Source organism: Ursus arctos, unplaced genomic scaffold (genome assembly GCF_023065955.2).
Source record: "Ursus arctos isolate Adak ecotype North America unplaced genomic scaffold, UrsArc2.0 scaffold_15, whole genome shotgun sequence".
Lineage (NCBI taxonomy): Eukaryota > Metazoa > Chordata > Mammalia > Carnivora > Ursidae > Ursus > Ursus arctos.
Genome location: NW_026622819.1, coordinates 37,329,891 through 37,343,270, shown reverse-complemented (window position 1 = coordinate 37,343,270; position 13,380 = coordinate 37,329,891). Strand labels below are relative to the sequence as shown.

Here is a 13,380-nt window from a genome sequence, read left to right as displayed (position 1 = left end):
GTTACCCAGAAAATCCAGTCTCAGCACCTTATAGGAATGTGACCACAAAATGCCAAGGACCTAGCTCGACTGATCACCTCAATAAACTGATCTGACGCCATGTGTCTTGACTTTTATGAAGAATCAAATCCACCTTTAAAGAAAAGTTTGGCCATCGTTGGAGATATCAAGAGGGAGTATTGGGGTGCCTAGCCGGCTCAGTTAGTGGAGTATGGGACTCTTGACCTTGGGGTGGTGGGTTTGAAACCCCCAATGGATGTAGAGATTACTTAATAAAATCTTTTAAAAACAGGGAGTGTCATAGTATAGTAATTATATAGGCTATGAAGGATGTAGCCTAGCAAGATGGCTGGAGGGTGATGTTCACTGAAAGGCAGGATTTTTTATAAATTTTTTAAAAAATAAGTCCCGTGACTATGTTACCACACCTTGTATTTTTCTAATGGCATGCTACGCTTAACTGATTTTATTTAATATATTTTTTAATGTGTCAGTCTTAAGTATGATCTGTACTTTTCCCCCCACATGAAGTTTTCTTTAAAATGATGCACTCCAAACAGTGCATTTCATTTTTTTAAAAGCACATGTGAAATATTATAAATAGTTTAATGAAATTCAGAAACAACACATCAATATGTAATGTTTTTCTGTTCTTGAAATATTTGGACATTTAAAGCACATTTTTCAACAGAGACAAATGAATGAAATATATTTTTTGCAGGGGGAGCTCTTGATCGAATTCTCAATTTCTTTCTGATTCCAATCCCTGGCCAACACAATATATTTATTTCTGTCCTTGAATCACACCGCCCTTGAGTCCTTTATTGCTCGTCCCTGCTCTTCAACTTCTACTGAGGTCAGTGAGAGGTCAGCTAAACCTAAATAAGGGCTTCTTGTTTCTGACTAATAATTTCAAAAGTTACTTCATAACCACATGAGAAGTTATACTTCACTTGTGTGGTCTGAGTATTCAGTATTTTTAGAGCATTCTCATGAGGCTTCCTTTCTGTGAGCTGAGGTAAGGTTATTGGGAAGATAATATTCAGAAATATCTTGGATACCATTTCAAAGACTCTGTCTTTTCTAGGTCCTTTTCCTGCTCACCATATAGAGAAGAGGAACTTGACAGCGATGTTAAGCAAGTATTTTTCTTCTCCCACAAGGAAAAACACATTTCTTCCTTTGATACATAAACTATGACACATAATTGTCCTGGAGTCTTCTAGAATGCATGTGGCATTTCCACAATTTCAGCACAGCTATCTGCTCTACTTAGCAGGTCAGTTTTTAGTTCATTTGTATCTGGCTCTCAACTGACTCACCAGAGCTGAACCACTTGCCCAAAGGCACCAACGGACACGTCGGTGATGGAATCCCCATTTAAATCACCATAACCGTCCAAAGATCTCCCAAAGTACTGCAGCTGGCTCCTAAAGGCTCCATCGGATCCCAAGATTTTCTGAAAGAGCAAGTTTGACATGAAATTATAATGCGTAACAACTGAAATAGTAACAAAGGGAGCTTCTACACTGCACCGTTCGATTTTCTATACAGCCACTTCTCAGGTTGTCTTATTCTCCACAAAATTCCATTGATTTTTCAATTGCAGCTTTTCTCATCTGTTTGTCATGCTTGCAGCCACATTAAAGAAATAGCATGAATCTTTTAACATAAAAAAATCACAAAGCGGCAACAGATCAGTGGACTGAACAACTGAAGAGGATTTGATGCAAGCTCGGGTGTAACTGCTCTCCTAGCCCACATCTTTTAGGATATCACTGGGAAGTTGCCTGATCAATGAGGCCCCCTTGGACACCCTTTAAAGTACCTAATAACTCCCATCCCTGAACATTTAAAAACATTTTTTTTAATGCCTTATCATTTATTATGTTCTGGAACACTCTTTCTCACTTATCTTATTCTCCCTCTGTCTCCTCCACACAAAAAAATGTAAGATCCACAAAAAGCAGAATTTTATCTGTCCTGTTCTTTACAGTGTCTCCAGAACCTAGGACAGTGCCTGACACACAGTAGGAGGTTCACTAAATGTTTGCTTAATGAACGAACAAAGTTCTAAAAATAAGTGGGATGGCTCAGATTGTCTGCATGGTCTGTAGTTCTAACACGTGCATACATCACTATGGAACTCACGGATTACCTGGGAATACCTCTTGCGAATGGTGCCCTCGTGACCATTGTAGATGTACACAGCTCCAGAGTTCTGATTTTCCAAAGGTGAACCAACGATTACATCATTAAAGCCATCCATGTTGATATCTGAAAGAGCTGCAATCGCTGAACCAAACCGAGCATTTTCAACACCCTCGGGGCCTTCAAGAAATTGGTGCCAATTCAAAACACCCTTGCAAAGGGGAAAAGAGGGATGAGTAAAGAAAACCTTCCAACTTTTATCACTAAAATTCACAGCAAATGATGCCCGAACCAATTTGGAAACTGTTAAAAGTAGACAGGATTGTAAACCTAGATTACAAAAATTCTCTGATGAGAATTATGAGAATTCTAGCAAGTAAGCTCATAGGATATGTGCTCATAAACTGAGGTGAAAGCAGTGAATTCTCTTTACTGTGACTGCACAACGTACATAACACTATCCATATCCTTACCTCCTTTCCCCCTTAATATTAGGATCTTTACCTGTTTCAGAACTTTTGATTTAAAATTTGCTGATGAAAATCTACTAACATCTTGAATAAAAATTAAGGTGGAGACACAATAAAATCACTGAACAGTGACATCATTATAATGGTACAGGAAGTAGGAAAGGAGACCGCTAGGTTCCAGTGCAAGGCAGCAACCCTGAACTCACCCCTCCCTGGAACCCACCAAGTTACACTTATTGATAGAACAATTCCTCCTAAAAAACAAAACAAAACTGAGGGCTGACGGAACAACTACTGAACAGCCAAAGATGGAGAGAATGACAAGAGAACACAAAGAGAGACGGAGACACAATAACAAAGGGAAACTGATGCAGTGGGGATGCAGGGTACTGGGAGGGCAGGAACAGATTCCTCTGTCCTTGGGCACAGAAAAGAAGCCACAGTTTAAAAGAGCAATTAGCATCTAAAGGAAATAACAGAACTCCGTCACACGGTGGAGGAGCTGCGGGCTAAGCTCTCCGGAGGGACTGGAGAATGATGGTTTCCATTATTACCATTCCACCTTAAAACCTCAGTCAGAACAAGGTCTGATCAGCAGAGGGGCAGGTCTGGTTGTCTCAGTGAGCTCTGCCTCATCGACCTCAGCAAGCCCAAGGTCCTCAAGCCCACACCAGTCTCAATGGGCTGTGCTGTGTCCCAGCACAGGAAAAAAGCATAGTTTAAAAGAGCCAAAGAACTGTGGGCCCACTCTCTCCCCCTCCCCCTTTAAAGCCCAGACTGGAACAGGGTCTAAATGCAATAACCAGTGGGTTTAGATGCTATAACGTGCAGGTCCCAGCCCTATAAATGGCAGGGTTCAGTCATCAGAGGGGTCTTGCAAATCAGCAAACCCGGGGTCTGTAAGCCCATACCAGCCTCTGTGGTGCCAGGGCATGGAAAACAAATTGTAGAATTTTAGAGTTTTGTTTTTCTTTTAAATTTTTAAATTAAAACAAGTTTTTATTTTTAAATTTTAAAAAAGCCTTTTTTTTTTGCTTTATTTCCTCTTCTTTCTCTTTCAAATTTTATTATTTTCTTCTTTCTGCAGAAAGCCACAGTTTAAAAGAGTAACTAGCATATACAGCCACAGCTCAGCCAGCAGCAAATCACCAAGCACACATAGTCTGCAAAGGGACACCATCCAAGTTCAGGAGCAGTAATCATTCTGCCTAATCCACAGAAACACATGCAGAAAGTCAAGCAAAATGCAGAGACAGAGGACTATGCTCCAAAAGGAAAAAAACAAAACAAAACAACAAAAAACAAACCTCAGAAGAAGAACTAAATGAAACAGAGATAAGCAACATGCCTAATAAAGAATTTAATAATTATGAAGATACAGGGCTAGAGAAAAAAGCGGAAGATTTCAGTGAGACTTTCAATAAAGACATAGAAAGTATTAAAAAGGACCAGAGTTGAAGAATACAATAACTGAAATAATGGAATCAACAGTAGATTAGAGGATGCAAAAGAACATACCAGCACCCTGAATGGCGAGCAACACGAGCTGAGCAGCAAAAAGAGAAAAGAATTTTTTTTTAAAAAAAATGATAGGTTGGAACCCTCTTACACTGTTGGTGGGAATGCAAGTTGGTACAGCCACTTTGGAAAACAGTCTGGAGGTTCCTCAAAAAGTTAAAAATAGATCTACCTTATGACCCAGCAATTGCACTACTGGGTATTTACCCCCAAAATACAGATGTAGTGAAAGGAAGCGCCATACGCACCCCAATGTTCATAGCAGCAACGTCCACAATAACCAAACTGTGGAAGGAGCCAAGATGCCCTTCAACAGAGGAATGGATAAAGAAGATGTGGTCCATATATATACAATGGAATATTACTCAGCCATTAGAAAGAACGATTACCCAACATTTGCAGCAACATGGACAGGACTGGAGGAGATTATGCTAAGTGAAATAAGTCAAGCAGAGAAAGACAATTATCATATGGTTTCACTCATTTGTGGAACATAAGGAATAGCAGGGAGATCATTAGGAGAAGGAAGGGAAAAATGAAGGGGGCTGGAACAGAGGAGGAGATGAACCATGAAAGACTATGGACTCAGGAAACAAACTGAGGGTTTTAGAGGGGAGGGGGATGGGGGATGGGCTAGCCCAGTGAAGAGTATTAAAGAAGGCATGTATTGCATGGAGCACTGGGTGTTATATGCAAACAATGAATCATGGAACACTACATCAAAAGCTAATGATGTACTGTATGGTGACTAACATAATTTAAAAAAATTTAAAAAGATTAAGAGCTCATGGACAACATAAAGTGAACAAACATTTGCATTATAGGGGTCCCAGAAAAAGAGAAGAAGGTGTAGAAAACTTATTTGAAGAAATAACTGAAAATTTCCCTAACCTACGGAAGGAAACAGACATCCAAGTCCAGTAAGCACAGAGAGTTCCAAATATGATGAACCCAAGGAGGGCCACACCATGGCACGTATTAATTAAAATGTCAAAGGTTAAAGATAAAGAGAATCTTAAAAGCATCAAGAAAGGAAAAAAAGTTACTTAGAAGGGAAAAATCTATAAGGCTATTGGCTGATTTTTCAGCAAATACTTTGAATATATCCTGCCACTTTCTTCTGGCTCACAAAGTGCTGAAAGGAAAAAAAAAATCAAAAACCTACAGCCAAGAATACTCTAACAGGCAAGATTATCATTCAGATCTGAAGGCGAGATAAAGGGTTTCCCAGACAAATGAAAGAGAAAGGAGTTCATCACCACTAACCTGGCCTTAAAGACACATTAAAGGGACTTAAGTGGAAAAGAAATGGCCATAATTAGACATAAGAAAATTATTAATAAAAGATGTAAAATATGACAACATACACATAAAATGTGGAGAAAGGAGTAAAAAGGGAAGAGAAGGGGAAAAAGAAAAAGCCCCCCCCCAACTCCTGCCACCTTTGGAATGCCTTTGAACTTAAATGACCAAATTAATATAGACTGCTATTTACTTGGAATGTTATATATGAACTTCATGGTAACCACAAGCCCAAAACCTATGATAGACACACAAAAAAGAAAGAGAAAGAAAGCTAAATATAACACTATAGAACCTCACCAATCACAGAAAGAAAAAGGAACAATAAGACAACCAGAAAACAAATTTTAAAAAATGGCAAAAAGTATATATCAATAATTACTTTAAATGTAAATGGTCTAAATGCTCCAATCAAAAGACATAGGGTGACAGCGTTGATTAAAAATAAACCAAAAAACAAAAACAAGCACCCATCTATATGCTGCCTACAAAAGATTCACACGTCTGACCTAAAGACGTGTGCAGACTGAAAGTGAAGGGATAGAGAAACATTCACCATGCAAATGGAAGTGAAAAAAAGCTGGGGTAGCACTAATTATATCAGACAAAATAGACTTTAAAGACTAACAACAATTATTACATAATAAAAGGATCAATCCAACAAGAGGAGAGAACAATTATAAATATCTACACACCCAACACTGGAGCACCCAAATACATAAAGCAAACATAAATGGACATAAGTAGAAATTTATGGTAATACAATAATAGGAGGGGAATTTAACACCCCACTTACATCAACGGAGAGATAAGACAGAAAAAAAAAAAATCAATAAGGAAACAATGTCTTTGAATGACACAGTAGACCAGTTGGGCATAACAGATATATATGGAACATTTCATCCCAAAACAGAATACTCATGCTTTTCAAGCACACATGGAACATTCTCCAGAATAGATCACATATCAGGCCATAAAAGAAGCCTTAAAATAAATTTAAGATTGAAATCATACCATGCATTTTTATCACGACAGTATGAAACTAAAAACAAATGACAAGAAAAAAAGGGAAAAACACAAACACAAAGAGACTACATACCATGATACCAGACAACCACTAGGTCAATAAAGCAAAAAAGAAGAAATAAAATACATGGAGATGAATGAAAGTGAAAACACAATGGTCCAAAAATCTTTGGGATGTAGCAAAAGCAGTACTAAGAGGGAAGTACACAGTATACAGTGATAGAGGCCTACCCCAAATAAGAAATAAGAAATAAGAAAAAGTTCAAATAAACAATCTAACCTTACACATAAAGGAACTAGAGAAAGAAGAACAAACAAAACCAAAGGAAATAAAGATCAGAGCAGAAATAAATGGCCTAGAAACAACAATAACAACAACAAAGGGAAATCAATGAAACTGAGATGGTTCTTTGAAAAGATAAACAAAATTGATAAACCCTTAGCCCAATTTGTCAAGGGAAAAAAAAAAAAAGAGGACCCAAATTAAAAAAAAAATCAGAAGTTTAAAGTAACAGAGGAGGGGGAAAGATGGCGGAGGACCCTATTTCAACCGGTCCCCTGAATCAAGCTGGATATCTACCAGACCATCCTGAACACCCACGAAATCAGCCTGAGACATAAGAAGATACATACAGATCTCTACAAATGAACATCTCCAGCACTTGGTCTCAAGGTACGAGCAGGGAGCCGGGAGTCTGCATGCAGATATCAGAAGATAAACAGAAGGGGGAGGGAGCCGCCAGGCTCGGGTGCCGGGAGGCAGTAGCCTCCTGTGCTGGGGGGTGGGCTGGACTCAGGGACCGGTAGCCTCCGGAAAACCAGACTGAGACCAGGAGGCCCGGAGCACACATGTGAGCCAGGGACAGCTGGCAGTTTTAGAAACACAAAGGACAGAGACGTGCTGGCCCTGGGAACGAAGACTGAGAAAGCAGCTGTGGGGCGCACAACCTGGGACATTGTGGGGTTTTTATCAGCATGGACAGAAACGGAGTTAGAGCGGCCAGGAGAGCTCAGTGAAGAGCAGACTGCGATCTCTCTGTTCTGAAACAGAGGTTTGGATATGGTCCCTGCTGCTTTGACTCTCAGAAGAGACACAGAAAGCCACTAGGGAACAAAAGCCCTAAAAAACCAGTTCTTACTGAGCCATCTCCCCACCCCCACCCCCCTGCCAGGGAACAGGGCAACTCTGCCCAAACGGGGTTGCCTGGGTATCAGTGCGGCAGGCCCCTCCCCCAGAAGGCAGGCTGAAAGAACAAGAAGCCCACATCCCTAAGGTCCCTATAAAACAGGTGCATCTTGCTTGGGTCCTGGTCAATAATTTGGACTCCATACATTCTGCAACCACACCTCATCAGAATGACAATGGGGGGAACCCCCAACAAAGGAAAGAAACAGAGACTGTGGCCTCTGCCACAGAACTAATGGATATGGATATAACCAAGAAGTCAGAAATGGATTTCAGAGTAACAATTATCAAGATGATATATAGGCTTGAGAAAAATATTAATGAAAATACAGAATCTCTAAGGGCTGAAATGAGAACAAATCTGGCAGAAATTAAAAATGTTTGGAATGAAATGCAATCTAAACTGAATGCTCTGACTGCCAAAGTAAACAAGGCAGAAGAAGGAATTAGTGAGAGGATAAGATGATAGAAAAGGTAAGAGGTAAAATGGGAAAAAAACCCCTCCAATTTCATGAAAAAAAAAAAAAAAGCTACGGGAGATTACTGACTCAATGAAATGTTCCAATGTCAGAATTATTAGGATCCCCAAGGGGGTGGAGAAAGAGAGGTCTAGAAGAGATATTTGAACAAATTGTAGCTGAGAACTTTCATAATCTGGGGAAGGAAACAAGCATTTGTGTCCAAGAGGCAGAGAGGACCCCTCCCAAGATCAATGAGAACAGACCAACACCACGACATATGATAGTACAATTCGCAAATCTTAGATCCAACGAAACAATCTTGAAAGCGGTGAGGGGGAAGAGATTCCTCACGTACAGAGGGAGGAACATGAGAATAACATCAGACCTGTCTACAGAGACCTGGCAAGCCAGAAAGGGCTGGCAAGGCATATTCAGAGCACTAAGTGGGGAGAACATGCAGCCAAGGATACTGTAACCAGCAAGGCTGTCATTCAGAATGGATGGAGAGACAAGGAGCTTCCAAGACTGGCAGAAACTGAAAGAATATGTGACCACCAAGCCAGTCCTACAAGAAATATTAAGGGGAGTTCTATAAAAGAAGACCCCAAGAGTGATACAGAGCAGAAATTTACAGAGACAATCTATAGAAACAAGGACTTCACAGGCAACATGACAACATTAAAATCATATCTCAATAATCACTCTCAATGTGAATGGCCTAAGTGCTCCCATAAAATGCCATGGGGTGGCAGATTGGATACAAAGATATGACCCATCCATATGCTGTCTACAAGAGACACATTTTGAACCTAAGGATACATCCAGACAACATAAAGGGATGGAGAACCATTTTTTCATGCCAATGGACCTCAAAAGAAAGCTGGGGTAGCAATTCTCATATCAGACAAATTAGATTTTAAGCTAAAGACTGTAGTTAGAGATACAGAAGGACACTATATTATTCTTAAAGGGTGTATCCAACAAGAGGATCTAACAATTATAAATACCTATGCCCCCAACAGGGGAGCAGCCAACTACACAGGGCAATTGTTAACCAAAATAAAGAGACATTTTAGATAATAATACATTAGTAGTAGGGGACGTCAACACTTCACTCTCAGCAAAAGACAGATCATCTCAGCAGAAAATCAACAAAGAAACAAGAGCTTTGAATGACACATTGGACCAGATGGCCCTCATAGATCTATACAGAGCATTCCACCCTAAAACAACAGGATACTCATTTTTTTGTTTCTTTTGTTTTTGGTTTTGTTTTTTGTTTTTTTCTCCAAACGCACATGGAACTCTCTCCAGGATAGACCATATACTGGGTCACAAAACAGGTCTCAATCAATACCAAAAGATTATTTCCTACATATTCTCAGACCACAATGCTTTGAAACTAGAACTCAACCACAAGAAAAAAATTGGAAGAAACTAAAATATTTGGAGTCTAAGGACCATCCTGCTTAAGAATGTTTGGGTAAACAAGGAAATTAAGGAAGAACTTAAGCAATTTATGGAAACCAATGAGAACGAAAACATATCGGTCCAAAACCCATGGGACACTGCAATGGCAGTCCTAAGGGGGATATACATAGCCATCCAAGCCTCACTCAAAAAAACAAAAATCTAAAATGCAGTCCTTATACTCACACCTTAAACAGCTGGAGATGGAACAAAAGAATAGGCCTAAGCCACACACAAAAAGACAAATGATTAAGATTAGAGCAGAGATCAATGAATTAGAAACCAGAAATATAGTAGAGCAGATCAAGAAAACTAGAAGCTGGTTCTTTGAAAGAATTAATAAGATCAATAAGCCATTGGCCAGACTTATTCAAAAGAATAGAAAAAGGACCCAAATTAATAAAATTATGAATGAAAAGGGAGAGATCACGATGAACACCAAGGAAATAGAAACAATCATTAGAAACGCCATCCCAATAAAAATACCAATGACATTTTTCAAAGTGCTGGAACAAAAAATCCTAAAATTTGTGTGGAATCAGAAAAGACCCCAAATCACCAAAGAAATGTTGAAAAAGAAAAAACAAAGCTGGACTCACAGGGGAATTCTACCAACACTTAAAGAGTTAATACCTATTCTCCCTCAAACATTCCAAACAAAAGAAGAAGGAAAGCTTCCAAATACATTCTATGAGCCGAGTATTACCCTAATATCAAAAGTAGACAAAGACACCACAAAAATAAAACTATAGGCCAATATCCCTGATAAACATAAATACAAAAGTCCTCCATAAAATATTAGCAGATTGCATACAATATGTTAAAATGATAATTCACCACAATCAGGTAGGATTTATTCCAGGGATGCAAGGATGGTTCAATATTTTCAAATCAATGCCATACACCACACTAACAAAATGAAGGGTAAATGATCATCTTAATAGATGCAGAAAAACATGTGACAAGATTCAACCTCAATTTGTGATAAAAACTCTCAACAAAGTGGGGTTAGAGGGAATATACCTCAACATGACAAAGGCCATATATGAAAAACCCAACGCTGACATCATACTCAATGGTGAAAAACTGAGAGCTTTCCCTCTGAGGTCAGAATAGGATAAGGTTGTTTACCCATCATTTTTATTCAACATAATACTGGAAGTCCTAACCCCAGCAATCAGACACAAAGAAGAAATAAGCAGCATCTATATTGGTAAAGAAGAAATTAAACTGTCACTATTTGCAGACAACATGATATTATATATATACAAAACTTAAAGACCACACCAGAAAAAACCGGAGTAATAAACAAATTCAGTAAAGTGGTGGGATACAAAATTAATACCCAGAAATCAGTAGCGTTTCTATACTCTAACAAAGAAGTCACAGCAAGAGAAATTAAAACAAACAAACAAACAAAAACCCCACCAACACCATTTACAACTGCACCCCAAATAAAATATCTAGGAATAAACTTAACCAAAGGGGTGAAAGACCTACCTGTACTCCAAACAGTATAAAACACTGACAAAAGAAATTGAAGATGACACAAACAAATGGAAAGACACTCCATGCTCATGGATTAGAATAATTAATATTGTTAAAATGTCCATATTGCCCAAAGCAATCTACAGATTCAATGCAATCTCTGTCAAAATACCAACGTTTTTCACAAAACCATAATACTAAAACGTGCACAAAACTACAGAAGACCCTGAATAGTGAAAGCAATCTTAAGAACAAAACTGAGTATATTACAGTTCCAGGTTTTAAGATATACTACAAAGCTGTAGTAATCAAAACAGTATGGTACAAAAACAGACACAAAAACAGACACACAGATCAAAGGAACAGAATAGAGACTCCAGATAAACCCATGGTTATATGGTCAATTGATCTATGACAAAGGAGGCTAGAATATAATAGGGAGAACACAGTCTTTTAAATTAATAGTGCTGGGATAACTGGATAGCTACATGCTAAAGAAGGAAACTAGACCACGTTCTAGTACTGAACACAAAAATAAACTCAAAATGGATTAAACACATATATGTGAGACCTGAAAGCCAAAAAAATCCTCCTAGAAGAGGACACAGGCAGTAATTTCTGACATTAGCAATAGCAACATTTTTCTAGGTAAGTCTCTTGAGTCAAGGAAAACAAAAGCAAAAATAAACTATTGAGACTACACCAAAATAAAAGGCTTCTGCACAGGGCGCCTGGGTGGCTCAGTTGGTTAAGCATCTACCTTTGGCTCAGGTCATGATCCCAGGGTCCCAGGATCGAGCTAGTGTTAGGCTCCCTGCTTCCTCTGCTCCTCTCCCCCACTTGTGCTCGTGATCTCAAATAATTAAATAAAATCTTAAGAAACAAAAATAAAAGACTTCTGCACAGCAAAGGAAACCATTGGCAAAACAAAAAGACAACCTACTGAGTGGGAGAAGATATTTACAAGTGATAGATCCAAAAAGGGGTTAATATTTAAAATGTATGAAGAACTTAAACACCGAAAAAAACCCAAACAATCCCATTAAAAAAATGGACAGAGGACCTGAACATTTTTCCAAAGAAAACATACAGACGGCCGACATGAAAAGATGCTCAACATCACTCATCAGAGGAATACAAATCAAAACCACAATGAGATAACACCTGACAACAGTTAGAATGGCTAAAATCAAAATGACAAGAAATAGCAAGTATTGGCAAGGATGTGGAGAAAAAGGAACCCTTGTGCACTGTTGGTGGGAATGCAAACTGGTGCAGCCACTGTGGAAAACAGTGTGCACATTCCTCAAAAAATTAAAAATAGAAATACCATACAATCCAATAATTTCACTATTGGGTGTTTACCCAAAGAAAGCAGAAACACTAATTTGAAAAGATCTATGCACCCCTGTGTTTATTGAGCATTATTTACAATAGCCAAGATATGGGGACAACCTAAGTGTCCATCAATAGACAAATGGATAAGGAAAATGTGTACACACACAAATATTAAACAACTATAAGGGAGATCATGCCATTTGAGATAACATGGATGGAGCAAGAGGGTATTATGCAAAGTGAAACAGGTCAAAGAAAGACAAATACTATATGATTCCACTCATAAGTGGAATCTAAAAATAAAAAAAAATAAAAAACAAAACCAAAAAACCCAAAGGAAATGAATAAGCAAAAAGCAGAATCGGACCTATAAATACAGAGAACAAACTGGTGGTTTCCAGAGAGGAGGGGGATAGAGCATCAGGCAAAATGGGTGAAGGGGAGTGGGAGATAGAGGCTTCCAGTTGTGTAATGAATAAATCATGGAATAAAAACCACAGCATAAGGAATATAGTGAATGATATTATGATGTAAAGGGACAGACGGAAGCTGCATTTGTGATGAATACAGCATGATGTATAAACTTGTCAAATCACTTTGCTGTACACCTGAAACTAATGTAACATTGTGTGTCAACTCTACTCAAAAAAAAAAAAAAAAAAAGTGAGACTGTTAATGTCACATTATAAAAAATAATTCTGCCCAAAGAAAGACATTTTCTTGTTTTTCTTTTTCTTCCAGATTTTGAAATCAGGAATGGAAATATTTCATGACCTCACAAGGAAGCGATGCTCTTCAACCATGAAACTAGGTCAGTGCTGATTCTTCTCTATAATAATCTTATGGAAATCACTTTGTAACTGAGATTGACAAAGTATTAGGAAATCTCCTCATCCAACAATTAATGATAATTCAGAATGTTTGAGAAACAACATTTAAGAAACTAGGGATTTGTTAAATTTTTAGACAA

General features: G+C 38.4%; 1 protein-coding gene across 2 annotated transcripts in view; it reads right to left on the bottom strand.

Annotated features, from left to right (window-relative positions):
- Nucleotides 1-13,380, bottom strand: part of ITGA2 (integrin subunit alpha 2) — a 105,649-nt gene that overhangs the window by 28,190 nt on the left and 64,079 nt on the right. For both annotated transcript variants that reach the window (XM_048224317.2, XM_026510678.4), the window contains 2 exons: nucleotides 2,159-2,362; nucleotides 1,323-1,459 (listed from right to left, as the gene is read on the bottom strand). In XM_048224317.2, the coding sequence (XP_048080274.2) occupies nucleotides 1,323-1,459; nucleotides 2,159-2,362 (341 nt within the window). The remainder of the gene's footprint in view (nucleotides 1-1,322; nucleotides 1,460-2,158; nucleotides 2,363-13,380) is intronic.